The 13,618-nt window shown below is 39.8% G+C and overlaps 1 protein-coding gene across 1 annotated transcript; it reads left to right on the top strand.

The window, feature by feature from the left end:
* The first annotated feature begins 339 nt into the window (after positions 1-339).
* Positions 340-13,416, top strand: fam219ab (family with sequence similarity 219 member Ab). The gene is made up of 6 exons (XM_041786757.1): positions 340-594; positions 1,737-1,836; positions 7,285-7,390; positions 8,748-8,828; positions 8,911-8,965; positions 11,701-13,416. Exons 1-6 carry the CDS (start codon positions 517-519, stop codon positions 11,857-11,859), a joined length of 579 nt encoding a protein of 192 aa, XP_041642691.1. The 5' UTR covers positions 340-516; the 3' UTR covers positions 11,860-13,416.
* Positions 13,417-13,618: the final 202 nt, after the last annotated feature.

Raw genomic sequence — 13,618 nt, 5'->3', positions numbered from 1 at the left:
TTTTATTTTGAAAGTTTTAGCATGTATATCCGTTCTGATAGATGCAGTGTCTGTCTCCCAGTATTGGTCTGAGAGCTAGGTCTTCAGCCAGACCCCTCTTGAATATGCTTATTAGAGTCACAATACATGAAGAATAAAGAAACAGAAAAATAACAAAATACCTCAGATTGATTTTTTTAATTCTGTAGTGTTGATACCATGTCGACATTGTGGTAAAACATATGTTCATCATATTAATTATGTTAAACACCATAGCAGTCTCTTTTAAAGGCCGCTTCATGGTCCCCGGACCCTAGCTTGGGGTGCCCTACCCGGAAGTGGGTGGTTGAGTCACCGTCACCAAACTGGTCTCACCACCGTCGACATACTGCCTGCTGGGATGAAGCTCGCCACCGGAAGGCTACAGGGATCCTTACAAATCTAAACAACAACTCTGTCTCGGCGATAAATCGTCGAAAGTCCCGTTGAACAACATTCAGTGAGAGGGAGAAGAAGGGACAGAGGCGCGTGGCCAAAATGATGGAAGAAATAGACAGATTTCAGGTGCCGAGCGCCGTACAGGAGGCGGAGATGCAGGCGGAGATGCAGCCGCTGGTAAGTCACATTCAGAACATAAATCAGTGTTTTCAGTCTCATTTACAACTTTATAATTTCACTGTTATTATTCCAGGGGGCTCACTGCGCGAGGCCTGCCGTTCATAACACTATTCTTAGGGATGTCGACTGATCCATCACCTGCTTGCCATGCGTAATATCGGCGGATGTAGCCATAGAGCATTTCAAAGAACTTGTTTTGCCTACAGCTATATGTTCAAATATAAAGTATGAAATCGTTAGATTAGCTCATAGTCTGGCGTGTTGTTGTTTAGTGAATGCAGCGTCCGGTTTGCTGCGTAGTGAGCAGCATCCCTCATGTCTGGCGATAGCAAGCATCCCATCCCATCCCAGCATTACTGCTGCTACATCCCCATTATCCATGCAGCACGGAGCTCTGGATTCGACGCCATGTGTGTCGCTGTGCCGTGATCAGCTAGCGGTGTTTAATGGGTGGAATGTGACAGTGTGAGCTGAAACAGCTCCTATCTGTTGGTGAAACGAGTGAATAAATCAGTGTGCATGGTGTGGCGGTGCGCTCCGTGGCCTGCAGCGGGGCCCTGGGTTACTGCAGCCTGCAGGGCGGCCTCTGCTGCCGCTACAGAACCAGACTAGACCCACAGCGGACTGACCTGCTGTCTCCAGGCGTCCACACGTCTCATGTCATCACTGAGCCCCATGTTACCTTCATTGGTGCGGGGTTTTACCTCTGTTCCTCTCACCTGTGAATGGAATGTATTGACTGTTTCCAAACCAGGGTCCAGGCACTCTAAAGGGTCATCCAAGAGGCTCCAGAGTAACCTGTAAACATATGGGATCACTCTCAGAACAATATTTTGCTTTTAGAGGTAAAATATTCTGATTTACATCAATGCCTACCCTATAATATAGAGGCGATAAAGAAAGAGTTATCCTAAATGAAGGTCTGAGTATTTTCTAACAAGCTCTTTTTGTCATCCTTTATGCACTGCTGCCCCTCTTTCTCACATGTTTTATGTATTTACAAATTGTTTTATTCACATGCTCTGGGCATAGACCAGCCTGTTGTGCATTGCAATCAGCCATTAATAATTCATGGATGCCTCAGTAACACACATTTCAGCTCATCTTCCTGTCCTTGCCTCTTTCCTGTTCATTTTCAGGATCCGGCCTCGTCCACAGCCTCAGAGGCAGACTCAGACACCAGAGAGGGAGAACCCGTCACCATCAACTACAAGCCCTCACCCTTGCAGATGAAAATAGGTAGGTAAGAAGATGTTGTAGTGTTTTGATATTATTGGTATTTGGTATGCTAGCCATAAGCCTTGGGGATTTCATGTAATCTGCTGTTAATGGAAAGTTTTGTAAGAAGTAACTGACTGATTCTCCAGTCTGGACAGGGGTTTCAGAGGCACTCTGTGGAGACTGTTAGCTCTGCTCAGGCGTATTATTCCAAAGGATGATGGCATCTGAAGAGTGAGGATCAGTTTTCAGAGAGTGTTCACCTAACATGGCTGAGCAAGACTGTGATGCTGTGCTGTGATTTAATCATCTTCTTGTGCTTCCTTTCCATCTTTAAAAATTGCCTCAGACATCTGTTTAGATTATGCTAAAAAATCGTCGTTATATGGATTAACCATTTTCAGTGTTTGCTATAATTATTTAGGCCTTAGTTTGATTAAAATTTTTTAAGTTGTTATTTCAATTAAAACCCATTAAAAAGGTATTTCTGGCATAACAAAGGTTGAGACTTGCAAGGATTTTGCATATTGAAATGGAAGGAAAGTCTAACAAAGAGTGTTTGCTTTGTGGGTATGAGGGATCCCGTGAAGTTTGCAGCACAATCAAGGAAGTTCACTTTTACAGCTTTTCCCTCTAATTTCTGAAATTCATCCTTGAGATGAGAACAGTGGTGTACTGTTTAGTAAAATGCCTTATGGGGTGTGTTTTTTGGTGAACCAAGACCTTAATTTAAACAAGAATTAGAGATGTACAGATTGTGAAAATCAGGGATGTTACTGAGTTCAAACAAACACTTTAGCCAATCAGAGTTTATCCAACAGTCACGTCCTCTGCCTGATGAAAAATCTCAGTTAGGTGTGCTTGGTCAGACACTGAGGTCCATCCCAAAGGTGCTTGCAAGATTGAGGTCAGAGCTTCATGCGTTCAAGTTCTTTCACACCAAACTCGTCAAACCATGTCTTTATATATCTTGCTTTGTGTACTTGAGCACAGTCATGTTGGAATACAAAAGGGCCTTCCCCAAACTGTTGCCACAAAGTCGTAAGTATAGCACTGTCCAAAATGTTTTGGTGTGCTAAAGCATTAAGACTGCTTTCACTGGAGATAAGAGGCCTAGTCCAAACCCTGGTAAAAACAGTCTTATACCATTATCCATCCTGCACCACACTTCACAGTTGGAACAGTGCAGTCAGGCAGGTACAATTTTCCCATCATCCGCCAAACGCAGACTGACTGCCAAACAGAGAAATGTGTTTCGTCGCTCCACAGAACATGTTTCCACTGCTCCACAGTCCTGTGGCTGTGTGCTTTACACCACTCCATCCCACGCTTGGTATTGGACCTGGTTATGTGAGGCTTGCATGCAGCTGCTTGCCCATGGAAACCCATTCCATGAAGCTCCTGCTGCACAGTTTTTTTCTGCTTACATTAATGCAAGTGGAAGTTCAGAAATCTTCAGTTATGCAGAGCAGAGCATTGGCAGTTTTTTGCGCACCATATACCTAAACAGTCTGACCCCACTGTAAACTTTATATAGCCTTCTGCTTGTGGCTGAGTTGCTGTTGTTCCTAAATGCTTGGTTTGTTTCACACATGTTCACAAACAGAAACTGCATGGAGGGGGGCTTGATTTTATAACCTGTAGCAACAGGTCTGATTGAAACACCTGAATTCAATAACCAACAGGTGTAGCCAAATACTTTTGTCCATATAGTGTGTCTGTTTATGCCACAGTATTCGCTGATGTTCTAGTAAGAACTGGTAAATCTTAACATTTAAGGAGACAAGACAGTTCTCTTGGAGGGACTTTTTTCAGGCTGGTGGAGCTGAGCAGCAGGTCTAACTAGGAAATATCTACTGAGGCAACTGCATTAAGGGGTTTGGGGACAGGGGCTTGGAGTTTGTTATTGGGAGAGCTTGGGCTGCAGAATGTGCAGCCAATAGCTTAGAATAATTGTGGTCCGTCATAAGTAAACAACACAAAACATGAATGAGATACAGCACCAGAACAGTAGCTTGTAGTAGCAGTTCATACTTCCTTGTGTAGCAGTGTTTGGCTCATCACAGCTGCTCTGTCATAGTAGCCCACATGAGAAGAAATTGACTACTATAGAAAAATGAACCATTTCTCTGAAGAACTTTGAGTTATAGAGCTAGAGAGAGGCATAGATTTATTTAGTTTAAAAAAATGTAGACATTTTAGTGCTAAAATTGTACGCATTTTACCTTTAAATCAACTCATCAGTAGCCGACTGAGAGATTCTTCTTGAATGTTACTGTAAGGCTCATAAATACTCTGGTGTGTTTATGTTTGTGAATTCAAGTCTCCTGTATTTATGAACAGCTACAGTCCTTAAAGGCTGATTTCAGCACCTTGGACAGAGTCCAGTGGTGAGCAGCAGTGAGTCTTTTTCATTTTCCTCCCACTGTAATACTTTCATTGCCAAAGCTTTCAAGAAATAGGAAACTTAAAACAAGTTTATAGAGTATCATCTTGACATTAATACTCTGTCAGCAACTTTGTGCCTATAACATAATCTGGGCATGTTTCATCTGTAATGTATTCTCACTGAACTAGTCACGTTGCCTCCCTGACCTTGAGGTAATATCTATATTTTATGAGCTTTACAACCCTTTTCTGGCTAAAAATGTAACTCACTATACATTATAACCAATATTTTCTGTTTTACTAGTGTTATTTTTTGAGTAAGTCACTGACTTAGACTAAACAAAGGGTTCTAATGTCATTTAGTGAGATTAAAGAGGTGCAGAGTCACACAAGAGTCCGCTGTTAATGGTTTTGTTGTCTTTTCCTCTTCAGGTTGTCAAAATTCTCAAATGCGTCAATATTTTTTTAAATAACATTTTTTAATGATAAGATATTTTAGTTTTAATTGCGGATAGGATCAAAAAACACAAAAACATTAAAATAAACTATATTAATTTCCTAAGACTGGACATAGAACGGGAATTAATGCATGAAAATTGACAAGCAAACTCCTGGACACTGTCTAAATCAGTGGTTCTCAACTGACCTAGCCTTGAGACCCACCACACGTTCCATATTACAGATGGTGACCCAAATTTCTGATGAATTTGTCTATCATTTGGATTTGTTTAAAAAAAGATGGTGCTGTTTGAACCTTTATAGAAATGTAACAGGACAAAGACACTGAGGAAAATAAGACCTATAAAGGATAAAGAATCCTTGAAAGTACAGAAATCTCCCATCAAAATTCCTGAAATACTATGAGACAAGATTGCTGAAACTTTCTGGGAAAAGTCCTGAAAGTCTCTTAGTCCTTGTGATATTTTCTTAAGATAAGAAGGAAAAGTGCTAGAGAAGAGTAGCTGAAAAGTTCAGGGAAAATGCCCAAAGAGAACTCCCTCAAAAAAAGTAGGAAAAGTCCTAAAAATCTTGGGGGAAATTACCTTAAGTTTCCTTAAATTCAAGGAGTAAAACATACTATGAATTTGGGTAAATTCACAATAAAAATTCAGGGTAAAAATATAAAAATGTAATTATATCCTCTGCTGTCAAAAGCTTAAACCATGAAATAAAGCACTTAAAAGACCCGTGACCCACTGAAAACAGCTATGCTTTTGACCCCTGACCCACCAGTTGAGAACCACTGGTCTAAATAACACAAATACATTGTCATCATGTCTGTACTGCTTGCAACTTCTGATCATTGTAAAGGAGGTTGCCTAAACGTATGTTTTTAGTTGCTGTGGTATTGAAGCAGGTATTGATGTCTTTTGATTTACATGTGTCATATAAAAGTGTAAAATTATATTATAATGACAACTCTTGATGCTTTTGTATATTATATACTGTTCCATAAACTAATTGGCCACCTTAGTAACAACAGATGTCGTCATGCCATCTTGCTAAGCTGACCACTGAGTAAAATTCCTGCAAGAACAGGACATCTTGTTCTTTGTGCAGACGTTATGCACACAATGTGGAGCCATTTTAGTTCTCCTAATGTGAAGACTGCAGAAAACCCAGTTTATTTACTGAATATCACACCTCCTGATAAGGTGTAGTTAAAAAAAAAGAAAAAAAAATAGTTTGTTCACATCAAATCTCAGAACCTTTTATTTATAGAATGTGTGAAATAGGGATGGGAATTAATAAGATTTTACTGATATTGATGCCATTATTGATTATTTTTAGTGATTCAGTTCTTTACTGATTCCTTTATTGATTCCTTTCTTTTTCTTGCTGGAAAAGTAGACTATATAGGTTTTCACTGTTAACAACTCAAATTCTATCAAATCTCTTTCTCTCTGAACACTGAACAAGATATGCAGCTTCAGTGAGAGTCAATGACAAGTACACTTCAATTAGTGGCTATAATAAACAGTTTTGATTACTAGAATGTTAAACATCAGCTGTTTGAGAGGAGAACATGCTAAAATATACAAAAAATATCTTTTTTGTTGGAAATGTCTCAGTCAAAACAAACTGCTCGCTGGATCTTCAATATCTGAACTTGAATTAGAATTCAATACACTGCTCATTTTCTTTAAAAGATGAAACCTTAAAATAAATATAAAACTAGTCTCTGGAACCTAGGTCTCTGGACTTATAAAAATAAAATTGAAATCTTATACAAAAGATGCATGCCTTGCATCAAATCTCTGTTCGACAGATGTTGGACGTTGCACTGTTCATGTCATTTTTTGAGAAATGAAGCCACACCTTCAACCACTTTAGCCTTTTCTTTTTGATTGTCTGCTATGTTTACTTTCCCGATTTCACTGTTGTTCCCGCTGACTGCCTCTTGTGAGACTGTGTTTTTCGAGGCACGTGGAAGTAAGTCATTGATTAGGGAATCATTAAGAATAAATCTAAATGGTGTTGGTGGATTGAACCAACTGGAACCAGTCCTTAACTGGGATTCCCATCCCTAGTGTAAAACTGATAAGACTCAAAGAGTTTATGGTGTGACAAAATGATATGCACCAGAAATTTGGTACATTTAATATTTTTTCATCTGCTCATGACAGGGTATAACAAGAATTAAGGTGCTCTGTAAGAAAGGGTAACTAGAACTGAGCTGTCCAAATGTATTCTCCTAATTAAACAGCAGGTTTGCGCGGCGGCTCCCTGAGGCAGTCACGACTAAGTGCTAAATAACACACACACAAAAATTCTTCTCAAGTGTAAAATAACACACTAGCTGTGGTTAAGACTTAAAACTTTAGTCCTTAGAACACAGTATGAGGATAGTAATAATAATAATAACTTTAGCTGTGGTAGGCCCATTGATTCTGCTCTATACTGTACAAATATATATGAACATTCTGCTGATATGTATGACTGATATAACAGCTGTAAATAATAGCAGAAATGTTCATATCTGCCTGTTTACTTATCTTCTGATGCTGACATTTGCTGATAATATTGTGCCTCCCTACAGTAAGACCTAAAAGAGATGTTTTTTTTGTATTTTTACTACAGAGAAACAGAGAGAGCTGGCCAGGAAGGGTTCGTTGAAGAACAGTAATACTGTAGGAAGCCCAGTCAACCAGCAGCCCAAGAAGAACAACGTCATGGCCAGAACACGGTAAGAAGTGACGCATGGTTAAGTGATGATATTGTTTTCTAAGAAAACAGTTTCTAATGTCATATCTTTAACCAGTTACATAAAGTTAGGTCCGGACCACAATAACCGCCATTGCACATCACCACAAACACACCATCCCCACTATGAAATATGGTGGCAGCATTGTGATGTGGGGATGGTTCTCTGGAAGGCTTGTAAAGATAGAGGGTAAAATGAATGCAGCAAAATATAAGAAAATCCTGGAGGACAATCTTATTCAGTCTGCAAGAGAACTACAGCTTGGGAGAAGATTTGACCCGAAGCATACAGGGAAAGCTACACAGAAATGGTTTAAAGACAGCGAGATGAATGTTCTGGAGTGGTCAAGTCAAAGCCCAGACCTCAATCCAATAGAGAACTTGTGGCTGGACTGTGAAAGGGCTGTTCATGCCTGATCCCTGTGCAATCTGACAGAGCTTGAGCAGTTTTGCAAAGAATGGAGTAAAACTGCAGTGTTAAGATGTGCAAGCCTGACTGAGACCTATCCACACAGACTCAGTGCTGTGATTATAGTCAAAGATGCAGCTACTAAATACTGACTTAAAGGAAGTGAATATTTATGCAGTCACTTATTTCACTGTAGATAGTTTTATTTAATTGACACTGGTTAGTAGAAATATGTTTTCACCTAATTATATTGACCGTGATGGATTTATAAAAACATTGAAAGAGAAACAACCAAGGGATAAATACTTTTCATAGGAACTGTATCTATATCACTTAGAGCAGCTGCTCATTTCTGATTGGCTAGGATTATGTTTGTAATTTTTTATTTATTAAATGACTACATTAAAAGAACACAGGTTTCATTATGGAGGGATTAATGAAACTGAAAAGATGTTTATTAATTGTCTCAAACAATTTTAGTGAATGTTGTTAAACACGTTAAGTTTATTTTTATTTTTGTGCCCTCTACCTTCAAGGTCTGGCGTACAATTATATCCAAGAATATTGTGGTGTTATTTGAGCAACAGCAAACAAAACTGCAAAACAGGGTAGAAGAATTTCTTCTAATGTGTTATTTCTATCATTGGACCCATCGTGAGAATAGTTTTTATTGATTTAAGGTTGTTAGAGTCAGGAGAGCGACCTCTTTCATGCTGCTGTTGCTGCTGCTGACATGATGTGATGTTGCCTTCAGGCCCTTCCTGTCCTTTGCTTTCAACATCTCTGCCAGTCCGGTTCTAACTCACCCCTCTGTTTGTTAATCTGTGTTCTTTTATCCACTTCTTCCTCCCCTCTTCTATCATATAATGGTACTCTCTTTTTCTGATGGTTTCTCCTCTCTGCGCTCTCTTTCTCCTTTTCCTCCCCACAGGTTGGTAGTGCCCAATAAAGGCTATTCTTCTTTAGACCAGAGCCCTGATGAGAAGCCATTGGTGGCTCTAGACACAGACAGGTAAACTCAAACAAACACATTTTAGATACATTAACATCAGAACTACGAACAGAATAAGCTAAATGATGTTTTATTATTCCAGTGATGATGATTTCGACATGTCCAGATACTCTTCATCAGGATACTCTTCTGCTGAGGTGAGAGCTGCCTCTGTGCCTCACATTTATTCTGTTCTCTTTCACTCTTTCACCTTCTTCTCTTCAGGTACTCTGACAGTCAGGAGGCCAAGATTCACGTCTCTTTATAAGCTAGTAGTGAAGTAAACACATTTCAGACAATAATCTCACGTTTAAGTTTTTTTGTTTAACCATTTATTATGCAACATATTATGTTTGGCGCCAGGCTCCGATTAATCACTCCTCACAGATTTTACATACAGACTTTTAGGAGTGATAATATAACAGCTTTAACCCCCAGTCGGAGCCAGCAGGTGGAATCTGGGGTGGGGGTGGGTTGAAGGCGAGAGCACAGTGTTGATCCAGGCACAGTGTTGCAGCAGAGGAAGAGAAAGGAAATCTCGCCGCTTAAACAGCCCGCTAATTTAGGAGGATGCGAGTCATGTGATTTGATTAAGATGCATGTCAGATTGTGCTCAAGATTACTGGCAAAACTAACTCACAGGCACTGTTTCATTTATATCCATCCAAGTAATCCACGATAATTCTGTAGGCATGTACACTTGCTACGAGTACATGATCTAACCATGGATGCAACTACACCTACAGTGGATTTAGAAAGAATTCAGACCCCATTCACTTTTTCCAGTTTTGTTGCACCCCGACGCTACAGTTGTTCAAATTCATTTTATCTTTATCTTGTTAATCTACACTCAGTACCCTATCATGACAAAATGAAAGTGGAATTTTTGAAATTTTGTTTGAAAATTTATTTTTGAAAAACAGAAATATCACATTGACATAAGTATTCAGACCCTTTGAAAAAACACTTAAAATTCAGCTCAGGTTCTTCCTATTTCTCTCAATCTTTGTTGCGATGTTTCTACACCTTGATTGAAGTCTACCTGTGGTAAGTAAAACTGGTTGGACATGATTTGGAAAGGCACACACCTCTCTATGCCTCTCTATAGAGGGCCTCACAGCTGACAATGCATATCAGAGCAAAAACCAAACCATGAGGTCAAAGGAACTGCCTGCAGAGCTCAGAGACAGGATTGTTGCAAGGCACTGATCTGGGAAGGCTACAAAAAAACCTGCTGCACTGAGGGTTCCCAAGAGCACAGTGGCCTCCATAACTCTCAAATGGAAGAAGTGTGGCACAACCAGGACTCTTGCAGGAGCTGGCCAAACTGAGTGATTGGGGGAGAAGAGCCTTAGGTAATCAGTTTGGAAACATTTTTAAAATATTGTTTTCACTTTGTATGTTATAGGGTACTGAGAGTAGATTAATGAGAATACAAACCATTTTTGAGTTGTAAAAGTATTTAATATCCAGTTGGTGATGTTTCCTGGTCTCTTCAATCTCACTAGTTGTTGTGGATATCCCATCACAGGCAGTCCTCCCTAGAATTGAACATATCAAACATGTTTGATATTTACAGTTCAGCGATGGGGAGGTTCTGACATGGTAGGGAGCAGTGATCTAATCATGTGGGCACACCCTTGAGAATTATTTGGACAAATAATTGTATGTGACCAGCCTTGAATCACAACACAGCCCCACAATTGTTTGGGAGGGCAAATCTGGCTCAGAGTCAGGCCTAAAGTCATCTACTGCATGACTAGCCTGAGACCATTAACTCAGAGAAATTTCCCTTTGGTTTCTTTTCAGGAGGAGGAAACAATGGGAAGTCCAAAGCATTATAAAGCAGAATGTCAGGACTAGGTCAGAACCCCTTAAAGAACTATGTATACCCCTTAAATTAGATTTAGGAGCCAATGATGGACTGATTAGCTCAAATACGGATGAAGTGTTTTAGTTTGAATTGTGGAAAAACAACTGACCTAACATTAAGTTCACAACTGTCCACTAAGAAAGTATCAAGAAAAAACATGCGTGATTAGGGGGTGCTGAGAGAGGGGGTATCACTCAATTTCAGAAACCAATGGGTGACATCCTCGAGACTCCATCTGTGTTTTATACCTTCTATGGGGTTGACCAAGGGTTCTCCAGAAGCAGCAGATGGGTGGCTAGGAGGGCTGTTGCTTTCACGTTTATAGAAGGGAGGAGTTCTGAGAGTTCTGGGTGGGTATCAAGGAGAGCTTTAGGTAGGCCTTAATGGACTGAACACTTTAAGAAACATCTGGGACTAACCAGCACATTCAGGTTCCTGAGATTGTTAAGCTAATCCCTGAGATGCTAGAGCCATTGCTGAACCCTGGATTCTGAAAAAAACAAAGCAGTTTGTATTCTGGCTGTGAAACAATGGATCAACACAAGGACTGCTGGAGTCTGCTGATCCAGGTTACTTTTATTCTGGGGAATTTGAGATCTTGTCCCCTTTGGGATTCCTTTGCTGGTACTGCCATCCAGTCCCTATATAACTAAAGCTGTGTTTGCATTCTTGGTGCAAAATCTACATTGCCGTCCCTTGGCACTGATGCTGTTTGTTCTTTCAGTGACAGAATTTCAAGGGAAGATGAACGTGCCTTGGGAGGTTTTCCTGGCCAAAAAGCTGGAAGGAGACTCCAGAGTAGACCCAGTGCTTGCTTTAGGGATGATATATCCTACCTGGCCTGGGATTGCTTAAGGAAGTAGTCTCATTTTAGCCTGCTGTCTCGCCCAGGATGAGAAAAAGGAAATAGATGGATGTTGTTTTTCCTTTTTTAGCAGCATCATAAGTCTTCCTGATGGTCCTGGCGTGCTTTTTGAAACACTGCCTTTGTCAGTAAACTCTTTCTTTTCTCTTCACCAGCAAATCAATCAGGATCTGAACATCCAGCTGCTGAAAGATGGCTACCGCCTAGACGAGATCCCAGATGATGAGGACCTGGATCTGATCCCGCCCAAATCAGTCAACCCTACCTGCATGTGCTGCCAGGCAACCTCCTCCACCACCTGTCAAATACAGTAACTGTGTCCCTCTGACCTCTTCCTCCCCTCTCCCTGTCCACACAAGATAACCCCCAATCTTCATCTGCTGTGAGTTAACATCGCTGCCAGAGTGGCGACGGTGAAGCATTGGTAGAGTATTGTAACGACAGTTAAGTGCTACGATGATACTGATAATGAAAAATAATCAAATTAACAAATAGAAAGTTTGGTTTTAAATCTAGTGAAAGGGAGACATATGAAGATATTCAATATGTGTTAAAATAAGAATAGAAGTTGTGGTTTCCTCCTATGGTAGGACGAGCATTTGTGGTTAAGAATCTTTCTCCTGATATATCGTTGATATTTGTAGAAAGAAAACAAAAAAGACCAAGTGATGCTGTAAAGTGATCCATTACCCTGAAAAAATAAGAGAGATATCATGATACCTGCTGACTCAACTGTTCTGCTTACCTGGATTCTGGGTTACATTTTCTAATTTCTTTTTAGTTTTTCTTTAAATGCTTTATTTTTTCAAAACTGTGGGTTCAGTATGATTGTAAGTGTTGAGGTATTTTAGAAGCTTGGACTGCGGTCTTGATCCCCCAAACACAGGCTGCTTAGTACTGTACTGTACAGGGTTGTTATGTAGCACAGGCCAGCTGGTTGCACCTATCAACACAACCTTCTACACTTTTGCTTTTTTGCCCTGCTGGATTGAGATGTTTCAGTTCAGGTTTGATTGTATGAAGACGAATGGCTGAGGAACAAACTGCATGAGGAGCACTGGACTGAGTAATGACATAATAAACTAAAAAGTAGGTAGCTTGTTGCACATTTGATTTTTGCCCCTCTTCTATTGTGCAATCACATGCTGCTGTTATGAAGCTAGCTTGACTTGTATTGTTTTGAATTTGCACTTTTTTTATTTCTGGGCCCTTACATATCTGTGAACTCTTTCCTGCATAGCAGTGAGAGTGTCTTATCTGAAATGAACTGTGTCAAAAGGGAAGAATACAACATGCTCACATAATCGCACATAATAAAGGCCAAAGGGACAGCGGGGGGCGCTCTAGATTATTCAGCACACTGTTGTGTTACCTCCTCTCCAACAGTGTCTCAGAACCTGACCATCACTGTACTCCCTCCTTTACATTTCTTTTTTCACTTCAGAGATAATCAAGGGAGCACACAGGTTCAGACACCACAAACATGAACCACTTTCACACACATTTGCATGCAAACACACACACATACACAATGCTGACTTATACAGGAGTGATGGCATTTATCGCTTGGTGGGAAATTGTTTTGTAATTGCAACATCTCAGATGATTGAGGTGGAGCACTAATATCCTCTCCTTCCTTCAAATCAACTGATTATTTGCAGTGAGAGTATGCCTTAAGTACAGAGATGTTTAAAAGATGTGTGTATTTATTGCCATGTTGTTTAGTTTTTTAAAGAGCATTCTTTTATTATTTTTTAACATTTAGACACGAGTGAATCTTTTTCTTTGGTTTTCCTTTTTTAAAATGATTTTCTTGTATTGTAAACACTTCCATTACAGTATTTAACAATGTTATTGTTATGTGCAGTGTATGAAAACAATAAATAAACACAAAGCTAATGGAACGCTGGTCTGCCTTATCACCTTTTTTATTTAAATAACCCTCCAGTATCACTACAGTTTCCTAATGTTTAGGCCATTAAGGATAAAAATGTCCAATTCCAAAAACATTTATTAAAAATACCATGTGTAAATATATTTATTACTTTTTAAGGTTAAATCTTCTAGTCAACT

The sequence above is a fragment of the Cheilinus undulatus genome, linkage group 5 (genome assembly GCF_018320785.1).
Source record: "Cheilinus undulatus linkage group 5, ASM1832078v1, whole genome shotgun sequence".
Taxonomy (NCBI): domain Eukaryota; kingdom Metazoa; phylum Chordata; class Actinopteri; order Labriformes; family Labridae; genus Cheilinus; species Cheilinus undulatus.
Note: the sequence above shows the minus strand (reverse complement) of the source record. Positions and strands in the feature narration are given on the sequence as shown.